Source organism: Oncorhynchus gorbuscha, linkage group LG15 (assembly GCF_021184085.1).
Source record: "Oncorhynchus gorbuscha isolate QuinsamMale2020 ecotype Even-year linkage group LG15, OgorEven_v1.0, whole genome shotgun sequence".
Classification (NCBI taxonomy): domain Eukaryota; kingdom Metazoa; phylum Chordata; class Actinopteri; order Salmoniformes; family Salmonidae; genus Oncorhynchus; species Oncorhynchus gorbuscha.
Window position 1 is genome coordinate 3,871,072 of NC_060187.1, and position 15,118 is coordinate 3,886,189.

Consider the following 15,118-nt stretch of genomic DNA (forward strand, 5'->3'; position numbering starts at 1 on the left):
CCACCCTATCCCCTACATGAGCCACCCTATCCCCTACAGCAAGGGTACTCAACTCTTACCCTACGAGGTCCGGAGCCACCCTATCCCCTACAGCAAGGGTACTCAACTCTTACCCTACGAGGTCCGGAGCCACCCTATCCCCTACAGCAAGGGTACTCAACTCTTACCCTACGAGGTCCGGGAGCCACCCTATCCCCTACAGCAAGGGTACTCAACTCTTACCCTACGAGCCACCCTATCCCCTACAGCAAGGGTACTCAACTCTTACCCTACGAGGTCCGGAGCCATCCTATCCCCTACAGCAAGGGTACTCAACTCTTACCCTACGAGGTCCGGAGCCATCCTATCCCCTACAGCAAGGGTACTCAACTCTTACCCTACGAGGTAAAGAGCCATCCTATCCCCTACAGCAAGGGTACTCAACTCTTACCCTCCTATCCCCTACAGCAGGTCCGGGTCCGGAGCCATCCTATCCCCTACAGCAAGGGTACTCAACTCTTACCCTATGATGTCCGGAGCCATCCTATCCCCTACAGCAAGGGTACTCAACTCTTACCCTACGAGGTCCGGAGCCATCCTATCCCCTACAGCAAGGGTACTCAACTCTTACCCTACGAGGTCCGGAGCCATCCTATCCCCTACAGCAAGGGTACTCAACTCTTACCCTACGAGGTCCGGAGCCATCCTATCCCCTACAGCAAGGGTACTCAACTCTTACCCTACGAGGTCCGGAGCCACCCTATCCCCTACAGCAAGGGTACTCAACTCTTACCCTACGAGGTAAGGAGCCATCCTATCCCCTACAGCAAGGGTACTCAACTCTTACCCTACGAGGTCCGGAGCCATCCTATCCCCTACAGCAAGGGTACTCAACTCTTACCCTACGAGGTCCGGAGCCATCCTATCCCCTACAGCAAGGGTACTCAACTCTTACCCTACGAGGTCCGGAGCCATCCTATCCCCTACAGCAAGGGTACTCAACTCTTACCCTACGAGGTCCGGAGCCATCCTATCCCCTACAGCAAGGGTACTCAACTCTTACCCTACGAGGTCCGGAGCCATCCTATCCCCTACAGCAAGGGTACTCAACTCTTACCCTACGAGGTCCGGAGCCACCCTATCCCCTACAGCAAGGGTACTCAACTCTTACCCTACGAGGTCCGGAGCCATCCTATCCCCTACAGCAAGGGTACTCAACTCTTACCCTACGAGGTAAGGAGCCATCCTATCCCCTACAGCAAGGGTACTCAACTCTTACCCTACGAGGTCCGGAGCCATCCTATCCCCTACAGCAAGGGTACTCAACTCTTACCCTACGAGGTCCGGAGCCATCCTATCCCCTACAGCAAGGGTACTCAACTCTTACCCTACGAGGTCCGGAGCCATCCTATCCCCTACAGCAAGGGTACTCAACTCTTACCCTACGAGGTCCGGAGCCACCCTATCCCCTACAGCAAGGGTACTCAACTCTTACCCTATGAGGTAAGGAGTCATCCTATCCCCTACAGCAAGGGTACTCAACTCTTACCCTACGAGGTCCGGAGCCACCCTATCCCCTACAGCAAGGGTACTCAACTCTTACCCTACGAGGTCCGGAGCCATCCTATCCCCTACAGCAAGGGTACTCAACTCTTACCCTACGAGGTCCGGAGCCATCCTATCCCCTACAGCAAGGGTACTCAACTCTTACCCTACGAGGTCCGGAGCCATCCTATCCCCTACAGCAAGGGTACTCAACTCTTACCCTACGAGGTCCGGAGCCACCCTATCCCCTACAGCAAGGGTACTCAACTCTTACCCTACGAGGTCCGGAGCCATCCTATCCCCTACAGCAAGGGTACTCAACTCTTACCCTACGAGGTCCGGAGCCATCCTATCCCCTACAGCAAGGGTACTCAACTCTTACCCTACGAGGTCCGGAGCCATCCTATCCCCTACAGCAAGGGTACTCAACTCTTACCCTACGAGGTCCGGAGCCATCCTATCCCCTACAGCAAGGGTACTCAACTCTTACCCTACGAGGTCCGGAGCCACCCTATCCCCTACAGCAAGGGTACTCAACTCTTACCCTATGAGGTAAGGAGCCATCCTATCCCCTACAGCAAGGGTACTCAACTCTTACCCTACGAGGTCCGGAGCCATCCTATCCCCTACAGCAAGGGTACTCAACTCTTACTCTACGAGGTCCGGAGCCATCCTATCCCCTACAGCAAGGGTACTCAACTCTTACCCTACGAGGTCCGGAGCCACCCTATCCCCTACAGCAAGGGTACTCAACTCTTACCCTATGAGGTAAGGAGCCATCCTATCCCCTACAGCAAGGGTACTCAACTCTTACCCTACGAGGTCCGGAGCCATCCTATCCCCTACAGCAAGGGTACTCAACTCTTACCCTACGAGGTAAGGAGCCATCCTATCCCCTACAGCAAGGGTACTCAACTCTTACCCTACGAGGTCCGGAGCCACCCTATCCCCTACAGCAAGGGTACTCAACTCTTACCCTACGAGGTCCGGAGCCACCCTATCCCCTACAGCAAGGGTACTCAACTCTTACCCTATGAGGTAAGGAGCCATCCTATCCCCTACAGCAAGGGTACTCAACTCTTACCCTACGAGGTCCGGAGCCATCCTATCCCCTACAGCAAGGGTACTCAACTCTTACCCTACGAGGTCCGGAGCCACCCTATCCCCTACAGCAAGGGTACTCAACTCTTACCCTATGAGGTAAGGAGCCATCCTATCCCCTACAGCAAGGGTACTCAACTCTTACCCTACGAGGTCCGGAGCCATCCTATCCCCTACAGCAAGGGTACTCAACTCTTACCCTACGAGGTCCGGAGCCATCCTATCCCCTACAGCAAGGGTACTCAACTCTTACCCTACGAGGTAAGGAGCCATCCTATCCCCTACAGCAAGGGTACTCAACTCTTACCCTACGAGGTAAGGAGCCACCCTATCCCCTACAGCATGGGTGTCAAACTCTGGCCCGTGGGCCAAATTTGGCCCGCGGGGTAATTAATATTTGGCCCGCGAGACAATACCAAATTACTACTAGAGCTGGCCCGCCGGTATTATACAGCGCATTCACCACTAAGACTACGAATCCCATAATGCTCTGCTGTTTTCGCGCGCCAATCAGGACAGGACCCAGAAACGCTCTCTCCTCTGTGACAGTAGTCATAGCAACATAGACGCTACAACTGTCAGCGAGCTAACCCTTCCCAAAAATGGCGAAAAGAAAGGCAGAAAACAGGAGCTTTCTGGACAAGTGGGAGGCAGAATATCTCTTTACATATGTAAAAGACCTGTTTGTCTTGTTTGTGGATTCAACGTGGCTGTAAGTAAGGAGTACAACATTAGACGACACTATGAAACGAAACACCATGACAAATACAAGGACCTGGACATGACTCGAAGGAGCCAGAAAGTAGAGGAGATGAAAAGAAGTTTGGTTTCACAACAGAATATGTTTAAAAAAGCCACATCACAAAGCGAGGCTGCTGTAAAGGCTAGTTATATAGTGGCAGCAGAGATCGCAAAATCAGCCCGGCCCTTTAATGAGGGAGAGTTCATGAAAAAGTGCATGATGAAGGTTTGTGACCTCGTATGCCCAGAGAAAAAAACAAGCATTTTCAAACGTGAGCCTGAGCAGGAACACAGTAGCTGATCGCACATGTGATCTTGCCACCAATCTGTATGACCAGCTGATGGAAAAGGGAAAAGATTTTGTTGCGTTCTCCCTCGCTGTGGATGAGAGCTGCGACGCATCTGATACTGCTCAGCTGTCAGTCTTCATCCGTGGAGTGGACTCAAATCTGTGTGTTACGGAGGAGCTATTAGGATTCAAATCAATGCATGGCACAACCACAGGAAAGGAAATCTGAGGAGGTTTCCAAATGTGTAACTGAAATAAAGCTGCCGTGGGATAAACTCGTTGGATTAACGACAGATGGTGCGCCAGCGATGTGCGGTAAAAAGAGTGGACTGGTGGGCATGGTTCGGGAGAAGATGCGGGAAGAGAACTGTGCAGGTGAGCTAACTGTTTACCACTGCATCATACATCAGGAAGCACTGTGTGCCAAAGCCCTAAAAGATGGAACATGTTTAGAGAGAGCAGCAGAGCTCCGGGAGCAAAAGTTCCTGTGTGAGCTGGCCTTTCTCTGTGACATCTCGAGCCATCTCGATGCGCTGAACCTGCAGCTTCAGGGGCGGGGGCGCATCATCACAGACATGTACGCTGCAGTGAGGGCCTTCAAAACTAAACTGTGCCTGTGGGAGAATCAGATGCTGCAAGGAAACCCTTGCCATTTTCCCTGCTGCCAATCCATAAAAGCGCAGATCTCTACCGCCGTGTTCCCATGCGCAGTTTGCTGAAAAACTCAGTGTTCTCGCCGCTGAGTTTAGCCGGCGATATGCCGACTTCGATGCCCAGAAATGCAAGTTTGAACTGCTTAGTAATGCCTTCGCAGGCCCACTGGGTATTTGAGTTTGACACCCCTGCCCTACAGCAAGGGTACTCAACTATTACCCTACGAGGTCCGGAGCTTTTCTGTTCTACCGGAGAATTAATTGCACCCAACTGGTGTCCCAGGTCTAAAATCAGTCCTTGATTAGAGGGAAACTATGACAAATCATAGTTGGAACTGGCTTCAAGGTCCAGAGTTTGAGGGAACTGGAGTATCCACTAACCTGGGGGTAGGGTCTGACCACTCCGGGCGCCTGCTTGTCTTCTCTGAACGACAGGGCTTCTTCTCCTCCCCTGCTGCTGGCTGGATGGTCCTTGGGACCATGGTGGTTCACATCACCACTACTGTCCTCACCTGGTCCTGCTAGGGAACCATTAAAAAGCCTGCAGTGTGAGTTTTAATAAACATCATAGATCATAACATACAATTGGAGAGAATTTACCAGAAACTCTGGAGGACTGTGGAAATGTGTTCAGTTCCCAAATGGCACCTTATTCACTATGTAGTACTACTCCTTTTTAGAGTTGGGACGATAAACCGAAAATTACCGACTCCGACATTGCCTTCCTCTTATGTTGTTCATTTTCAGTGATTTTGCTACACAACGTTCCTGTAGATTGTTCTAGAGCCATTATTTGGCTCTAGAACATTATTATAGACTATACATTATGTTGATTCCTACTATGAACGTACAGTGCCTTCAGAAAGTATTCATACCCCCTTGACTTAACGCATTTAAGTTGTGTTACAGCCTGAATTCAAACTGGATTAAATATACGTTCCCCCCCCCCTCACCCCTTGCTACACACAATACCCCACAATGACAAAGTGAAAACATGTTTTTTTTTTTTTTTTTTTTTACATTTGCAAATGTCTTGAAAATGAAATACAGAACAATCGTATTTACATCAGTATTCAACACCCCTAAGTCAATACATGTTATTACCTTTGGTAGCGATTACACCTGTGAGTCTTTATGGGTAAGTCTCTACGAGCTTTGCACACCTGGATTGTACATTATTATTTAAAAAATTCTTCAAACTCTGTCAAGTTAGTTGATCATTGCTAGACACCCATTTTCAAGTCTTAACATAGATCTGAGACGATTTAAATCAGAACTGCAACTCGGCCATTTAGCAAGATTCAATAACTAGAAGGGCTATATAAATACATTTGATTTGATTTGAACTAACAGGGTTGGACAGTATCCAGAATGTACAGTATTACCAGTTTAGTACACAAGGGGGCGCCAAATAGATAACACATTTCCATGGAGGCTGCTAGCTAAACATGCCATTAAGCTCAAATGAAAATAAACCAATTGCAAAGACAGGTAATGCAGCTCATGAAGTTATACATATATACAGTACCAGTCAAAAGTTTGGACACTCCTTCTCATTCAAGAGTTTCTTTATTTTTACTATTTTCTACATTGTCGAATAATAATGAAGACAACAAAACTATGAAATAACACATATGGAATCATGTAGTAACCAACAAAAAAAAAACATTTTCAACAAGTCAAAATATATTTTATATTTGAGATTCTTCAAAAGTAGCCACCCTTTGCCTTGATGACAACTTTGCACACTCTTGGCATTCTCTCAATCAGCTTCATTAGGTAGTCAGCTGGAATGCATTACAATTAACCGGTGTGCCTTGTTAAAAGTTCATTTGTGGAATTTATTTCCTTCTTAATGCATTTGAGCCAATCAGTTGTGTTGTGACAAGGTAGGGGGAGTATACAGAAGATAGCCCTATTTGGTAAAAGACCAAGTCCATATTATGGCAACAACAGCTCAAATATTCAAAGAGAAACGACAGTCCATCATTACTTTAAAACATGAAGGTCAGTCAATACGGAACATTTCAAGAACTTTTAAAGTTTCTTCAAGTGCCGTCGCAAAAACCATCAAACACTATGATGAAACTGGCTCTCATGAGGACCGCCACAGGAAAGGCAGACCCAGAGTTGCCTCTGCTGCAAAGGATAACTACACCTCAGATTGCAGCCCAAATAAATGATTCACAGAGTTCAAGTAACAGACACATCTCAAACATCAACTGTTCAGAGGAGACTGTGTGAATCAGGCCTTCATTGTCCAATTATTGCAAAGAAACCACTACCAAAGGACCAATAAGAAGAAGAGACGATCAATGGACATCAGACCAGTGGAAATCTGTCCTTTGGTCTGATGAGTCCAAATTTGAGATTTTTGGTTCCAACCGTCATGTCTTTTTGAGACGCAGAGTAGGTGAACGGATGATCTCCGCATGTGTGGTTCCCACCGTGAAGCATGGAGGAGGAGGTGTGATGGTGCTTTGCTGGTGACACTGTCAGTGATTTATTTAGAATTCAAGGCACACTTAACCAGCATGGCCACCACAGTATTCTGCAGTGATACACCATCCTATCTGGTTTACACTTAGTGGGAATATAATTTGTTTTTCAACAGGACAATGACCCAACACACCTCTAGGCTGTATAAGAGCTATTTGACCAAGAAGGAGAGTGATGGTGCTGCAAAAGATGACCTGGCCTTCACAATCACCCGACCTCAACTCAATTGAGATGGTTTGGGATGAGTTGGACCACAGAGTGAAGGAAAAGCAGCCAACAAGTGCTCAGCATTTGTGGGAACTCCTTCAAGACTGTTGGAAAAGCATTCCAGGTGAAGCTGGTTGAGAGAATGCCAAGTGTTTGCAAAGCTGTCATCGAGACAAAGGGTGGCTCCTTTTGAAGAACCTAAAATATATGATTTGTTTAACACGTTTTTGGTTACTATATGATTCCATATGTGTTATTTCATAGTTGTGATGTCTTCACTATTATTCTACAATGTAGAAAATAGTACAAATAAAGAAAAACCCTGGAATGAGTAGGTGTGTCCACACTTGTGACTGGTACTGTGTGTGTGTGTGTGTGTGTGTGTGTGTGTGTGTGTGTGTGTGTGTGTGTGTGTGTGTGTGTGTGTGTGTGTGTGTGTGTGTGTGTGTGTGTGTATGCATGTTTTTATTTATTTTTATGAATATTAACTAATTTAATTAATTCTGGCCAAGGGATCCGTAAAATAAGTTCAGAGGGTGTAATACCATACAATGTAACATTCATTTACATTATTAATTTACATTAACATTATTAACTTACATTACATTTACATTATTCATTTACATTATTCATTTACATTATTCATTTACATTTACATTATTCATTTACATTGTTCATTTACATTATTCATTTACATTTACATTATTCATTTACATTGTTCATTTACATTATTCATTTACATTTACATTATTCATTTACATTGTTCATTTACATTATACATTATTCATTTACATTATTCATTTACATTATTCATTTACATTATTCATTTACATTGTTCATTTACATTATTCATTTACATTTACATTATTCATTTACATTGTTCATTTACATTATTCATTTACATTTACATTATTCATTTACATTATTCATTTACATTATTCATTTACATTTACATTATTCATTTACATTATTCATTTACATTTACATTATTCATTTACATTATTCATTTACATTATTCATTTACATTTACATTATTCATTTACATTATTCATTTACATTATTCATTTACATTTACATTATTCATTTACATTATTCATTTACATTTACATTATTCATTTACATTATTCATTTACATTATTCATTTACATTTACATTATTCATTTACATTATTCATTTACATTATTCATTTACATTATTCATTTACATTATTCATTTACATTACAGTTTAGCCATTTATCAGACACCCTTATCCAGAGCTTCTTGCAGTTAGTTGGTGCATTCATCTTAAGATAGCTAGGTGAGACAACCACATATCACAAGCATATCAAGTACATTTTTTCTTAAAGTATTTAACAGCAAAGTCAGTGCTAGAAGAAAAGAGGAGTGCCTTTTTGGTCTTCTTATTTACAACTTTATATGTCCTAACCCTGGGCAACCTCGGCCTGGGAGACTCACAGGGATATATATCCACAGTACTGGACAACCTAGGCCTGGGAGACTCACATGGATATATATCCACAGTACTGGACAACCTAGGCCTGGGAGACTCACAGGGATATATATCCACAGTACTGGACAACCTCAGCCTGGGAGACTCACAGGGATATATATCCACAGTACTGGACAACCTAGGCCTGGGAGACTCACATGGATATATATCCACAGTACTGGACAACCTAGGCCTGGGAGACTCACAGGGATATATATCCACAGTACTGGGCAACCTCGGCCTGGGAGACTCACAGGGATATATATCCACAGTACTGGGCAACCTAGGCCTGGGAGACTCACAGGGATATATATCCACAGTACTGGGCAACCAAGGCCTGGGAGACTCACAGGGATATATATCCACAGTACTGGGCAACCTAGGCCTGGGAGACTCACAGGGATATATATCCACAGTACTGGGCAACCTAGGCCTGGGAGACTCACAGGGATATATATCCACAGTACTGGGCAACCTAGGCCTGGGAGACTCACAGGGATATATATCCACAGTACTGGAAAACCTAGGCCTGGGAGACTCACATGGATATATATCCACAGTACTGGGCAACCTAGGCCTGGGAGACTCACAGGGATATATATCCACAGTACTGGAAAACCTAGGCCTGGGAGACTCACATGGATATATATCCACAGTACTGGGCAACCTCGGCCTGGGAGACTCACAGGGATATATATCCACAGTACTGGAAAACCTAGGCCTGGGAGACTCACAGGATATTGGTATCCACAGTACTGGGCAACCTAGGCCTGGGAGACTCACATGGATATATATCCACAGTACTGGGCAACCTCGGCCTGGGAGACTCACAGGGATATATATCCACAGTACTGGAAAACCTAGGCCTGGGAGACTCACAGGATATTGGTATCCACAGTACTGGGCAACCTAGGCCTGGGAGACTCACAGGATATTGGTATCCACAGTACTGGGCAACCTCGGCCTGGGAGACTCACAGGGATATATATCCACAGTACTGGGCAACCTAGGCCTGGGAGACTCACAGGATATTGGTATCCACAGTACTGGGCAACCTAGGCCTGGGAGACTCACAGGGATATATATCCACAGTACTGGGCAACCTAGGCCTGGGAGACTCACAGGGATATATATCCACAGTACTGGGCAACCTAGGCCTGGGAGACTCACAGGGATATATATCCACAGTACTGGGCAACCTAGGCCTGGGAGACTCACATGGATATATATCCACAGTACTGGGCAACCTAGGCCTGGGAGACTCACAGGGATATATATCCACAGTACTGGGCAACCTAGGCCTGGGAGACTCACAGGGATATATATCCACAGTACTGGGCAACCTAGGCCTGGGAGACTCACAGGGATATATATCCACAGTACTGGGCAACCTAGGCCTGGGAGACTCACAGGATATTGGTATCCACAGTACTGGGCAACCTAGGCCTGGGAGACTCACAGGGATATATATCCACAGTACTGGGCAACCAAGGCCTGGGAGACTCACAGGGATATATATCCACAGTACTGGAAAACCTAGGCCTGGGAGACTCACAGGATATTGGTATCCACAGTACTGGGCAACCTAGGCCTGGGAGACTCACAGGATATTGGTATCCACAGTACTGGGCAACCTCGGCCTGGGAGACTCACAGGGATATATATCCACAGTACTGGGCAACCTAGGCCTGGGAGACTCACAGGATATTGGTATCCACAGTACTGGGCAACCTAGGCCTGGGAGACTCACAGGGATATATATCCACAGTACTGGGCAACCTAGGCCTGGGAGACTCACAGGGATATATATCCACAGTACTGGGCAACCTAGGCCTGGGAGACTCACAGGGATATATATCCACAGTACTGGGCAACCTAGGCCTGGGAGACTCACATGGATATATATCCACAGTACTGGGCAACCTAGGCCTGGGAGACTCACAGGGATATATATCCACAGTACTGGGCAACCTAGGCCTGGGAGACTCACAGGGATATATATCCACAGTACTGGGCAACCTAGGCCTGGGAGACTCACAGGGATATATATCCACAGTACTGGGCAACCTAGGCCTGGGAGACTCACAGGATATTGGTATCCACAGTACTGGGCAACCTAGGCCTGGGAGACTCACAGGGATATATATCCACAGTACTGGGCAACCTAGGCCTGGGAGACTCACAGGATATTGGTATCCACAGTACTGGGCAACCTAGGCCTGGGAGACTCACAGGGATATATATCCACAGTACTGGACAACCTAGGCCTGGGAGACTCACAGGGATATTGGTATCCACAGTACTGGGCAACCTAGGCCTGGGAGACTCACATGGATATATATCCACAGTACTGGAAAACCTAGGCCTGGGAGACTCACAGGATATTGGTATCCACAGTACTGGGCAACCTCAGCCTGGGAGACTCACAGGGATATATATCCACAGTACTGGGCAACCTAGGCCTGGGAGACTCACAGGATATTGGTATCCACAGTACTGGGCAACCTCAGCCTGGGAGATATTCACAGGGATATATATCCACAGTACTGGGCAACCTCGGCCTGGGAGACTCACAGGGATATATATCCACAGTACTGGGCAACCTAGGCCTGGGAGACTCACAGGATATTGGTATCCACAGTACTGGGCAACCTCAGCCTGGGAGACTCACAGGGATATATATCCACAGTACTGGGCAACCTAGGCCTGGGAGACTCACAGGATATTGGTATCCACAGTACTGGGCAACCTAGGCCTGGGAGACTCACAGGGATATATATCCACAGTACTGGACAACCTAGGCCTGGGAGACTCACAGGGATATTGGTATCCACAGTACTGAAAAATCTCTAACTTGTCTCTCTCTCTTTTTGTAGAATTGCAGGAAATTCGCTTGAAAACTGCTAAATGTTTATCTCCGATGCCAAGTGGTCTTTAAAATGTTTCTTCCCACACCCAAAGACTTGGTTAGTCTGGCCGTTGTAAAACTCCTCGTAAGCTATTTTATTTTATTTTATTACCTTACTCGAGTTGTGTTCTGATTAGGAGGGGGTCTCTGATGAATTTAGTGGTATCACAAAAGGGGACCCCGGCCCCCAAAAGGTTTGAGAACCCCTGGTATAGGGAATAGTATGCCATTAGGAACACGCATTATTCAATAAAAATGGTAACCTGGCTGTTTGGATGACTGATTGATGGAGACCGGCTTTCCACCAGGATTACTCTGAGCAGGCATTCCAGCTGTAGGAAATGGCTGAGAACTCATCTTTCACTATCCTAGAAGGGAGAAGGATTGAACAACCATTATATAAAAAAAATATATATTTAAAAAAAAAGATAGATCACACACCTCTTTCTCAATTCATTTTTTCTCCTTATCTGGTCAAATGTATTGGCGGATAAGGTCCAAATTCCTTCCCCTCAATGGGTTTTGAGAAGAGATGGCGTGAGGAACCCACATGACAGTCAATACAAAATTTCATGACCGTCATATTCTTTATTTAACCTTTATTTAACTTGGCAAGTCAGTTAAGAACAAATTCTTATTCACAATAACGGTCTAGTTATAGTGGGTTAACTGCCTTGTTCAGGGAGCATAAACAACAGATTTTTACAATTGTCAACTCAGCGATTCGATCTAGCAACCTTTCGGTTACTAGTCCAACGCTCTAACCACTAGGCTACCTGCCACCCTGTCACAGCCCTGGGAAGTAAAGATGAACGGAGACAAATCCCATTCCAGCAGCTCTAGCAAGACTCACTAGCCGCAGTATCCTGTCTTTCATTCACACAGAGCCAGCTACCTTTGTGTGAAATGGAAAGGTGCTTAAGCTGAAGCATTTTTACACATCATCGCTCTGTCTGCGATCAATGAATGTCCCGAGTGATTTAGGAAATTCAGACGTTATGAAAAAAAAATATGGGGTGGCACATTCTAGCTGGCTAGTTACTTTACCAGAAGATACCCAACCCTACCCGTTACGCTTGTTTACAACGAGCTGCATTGGGGTGGGAACGCAATCATGGATGGTTACATTAAGACAACGCGGAGCCGGTGCGAGATATGGGTCGGAAAACATATCTCAATGCAGGGGTGGGAGTATCCTTTGATCATGACTCTCAGTTCGGGCTGGGCGGTATACTGAATTTGACAATATAACAGTATTTATGCACGGACCGGATTGGGATTTTACTTTACCTTATATAACAGTATTTTAATTGTTTTGTTTGTTAAATGTGATACACTGTGTGTAATGTCAATTTTAATAGTTTATTTTTTGAAGAAGATTTCAGAATTTTTGGTGGTTTTTCTTAGCCAGGATTCAAGACACGGCTAGAACATCCGGGTTGGCAGAGTGTGCTAAAGCAGTGAATAAAACAAACTTAGGGAGGAGGCTTCTAATGTTAACATGCATGAAACCAAGGCTATTACGGTTACAGAAGTCGTCAAAAGAGAGCGCCTGGGGAATAGGAGTGGAGCGAGGCACTGCAGGGCCTGGATTTATGACTACGACACAGTTTACACTTTGCTTCTTAATATAAATCCACAAGCATCCTATAAATTACACTATTAGTTTGTATTTATTATATTTGCAAAAAGCTAGTTTGTATTTTCTTAACAGGTTGTGTTACCAGCTTATGCTATTAGCTAGCTACAATGACGGAAGACAGAGGAACCACCTGTGGTAATTAGCTATCTAGTGTGCTCTGAACACCTGTGGTAATTAGCATACTCTGAACACCTGTGGTAATTAGCTATCTAGTGTGCTCTGAACACCTGTGGTAATTAGCATACTCTGAACACCTGTGGTAATTAGCTATCTAGTGTGCTCTGAACACCTGTGGTAATTAGCATGCTCTGAACACCTGTGGTAATTAGCATACTCTGAACACCTGTGGTAATTAGCAAGCTCTGAACACCCGTGGTAATTAGCATGCTCTGAACACCTGTGGTAATTAGCATGCTCTAAGCACCTGTGGTAATTAGCTATCTAGTGTGCTCTGAACACCTGTGGTAATTAGCATGCTCTGAACACCTGTGGTAATTAGCATGCTCTAAGCACCTGTGGTAATTAGCTATCTAGCACACTCTGAACACCTGTGTGTAAGAAGGCCACCAGTGGATGTCATAAGGTGAATGCACCAATTTGTAAGTCGCTCTGGATAAGAGCGTCTGCTAAATGACTTAAATGTAAACGTGTTGACACTGAAAAATACTGTCGGGTAACACTGTGTACATTAATTAAGTGTATATTTAGCATTTGTGAAATAATGTTGATGTGATATGAAAGTATAGGGCTTTACATTTCTACAACTATATTGCAATTGAGAATCGATTCACGTTTAGATATTGTATTTGGCTGCCAGAGTCATCCTAAGTAATAAGTAATGGCACTTTAAGGAGCAACGGTAACGTTAGGCTCCTTAAGAGTACATATTGGGCTAGGGTGGGCCACTGTACTTCAAATTGTACCTTTATCCACAATGCCCGATCGAGAAGATTGAAACACTACTAGCAGTGTGGATAAAGGTCACATTTTGGGGTACAGTGGCATATTGACATATCCCGTCCCTGCATTGAGCTCGGTTACCCGACCCATATCTCCCGCCAGCTCGAAATGTAACCATGATTGCGTACCAAACCCCCTGTGCAGCTACGGTAGGTAATCTTTTAGTTTTACCTAGTTAAAAAAGTACATTTGTATTGGAGGATAATGTTATGGTAAACTAGTTACTATGAAACCCCAACTATACAGCTGTTAGGAGTAACAAGATAAATCACCGAATAGGCACAGATCTGCTTTGACAGTATCACAAGCCGATGGCAGCGACCAGCTCTCAAATAACACGTTTACATAACGTTAACGTTTTAATTTTGATCGCATATCCAGATGGTTAACCTTACAAAATAGCTAGCTAAGGATAGCAGCTGCAGCTATCGCTAAACAAACATTGGGTGAACTTACACTATTCTTACAATATTTATAGAATGCCAAAATAAGTTGGGGGGGAAAAGCTTTATCGACAAAAAGCTTTTTGACGATACATTGGCATAATTTTGTTTTTAACATGCTAAAATACCGTATTCGTAGTGTTTTGTTTTCTCCAGGCATTCGTCTTTTCTTTTCAATAACATACATAACCGGAAGAACGAAGAGAAGCTCACAATTTTTTTTTTTTGTTTCGTCCAATCATCGGAGGGAATTGTGTAAACCCTTTGACAAATCACAAACGGGTGGGATTGGAGTCGATCGTTTCTGCGTAACGATTGGCTGGAATGGCATAACTATTCCCGCGCTGAGAATGTTTCATAGACGTTTAATAAACAGGGTAGTTTGGATACTGGTTACTGATTGGCTGAAACAGCATTTTTTTGTTGTTGCCGTAAGTACGTGATAACGTATTACCATTAAACCTGTTCACGTTGATAAAATGACTACGTCAACAATAGTGCAAATTGCCTATGTACAAAATAAGCATTTAGATTTGAAACAATCAAAGTGGGCACTTAGCTGATTCACATAAGCATTTAGATTTGAAACAAACAAAGTGGGCACTTAGCTGATTCACTGACTGGTGTGTCAGAAAAAGGAGATATATATATTGTGAGTTTGG

The 15,118-nt window shown here is 44.9% G+C and overlaps 1 protein-coding gene across 1 annotated transcript in view; it reads right to left on the reverse strand.

The window, feature by feature from the left end:
- Positions 1-14,660, reverse strand: part of LOC123996535 (histone deacetylase complex subunit SAP130-like) — a 109,420-nt gene extending 94,760 nt beyond the window's left edge. The window contains exons 1-3 of the mRNA XM_046299942.1: positions 14,585-14,660; positions 11,675-11,779; positions 4,690-4,829 (exon numbers count right to left, since the gene is read on the reverse strand). Of these exons, the coding sequence (XP_046155898.1) occupies positions 4,690-4,829; positions 11,675-11,768 (234 nt within the window). The 5' untranslated portion in view covers positions 11,769-11,779; positions 14,585-14,660. The remainder of the gene's footprint in view (positions 1-4,689; positions 4,830-11,674; positions 11,780-14,584) is intronic.
- Positions 14,661-15,118: the final 458 nt, after the last annotated feature.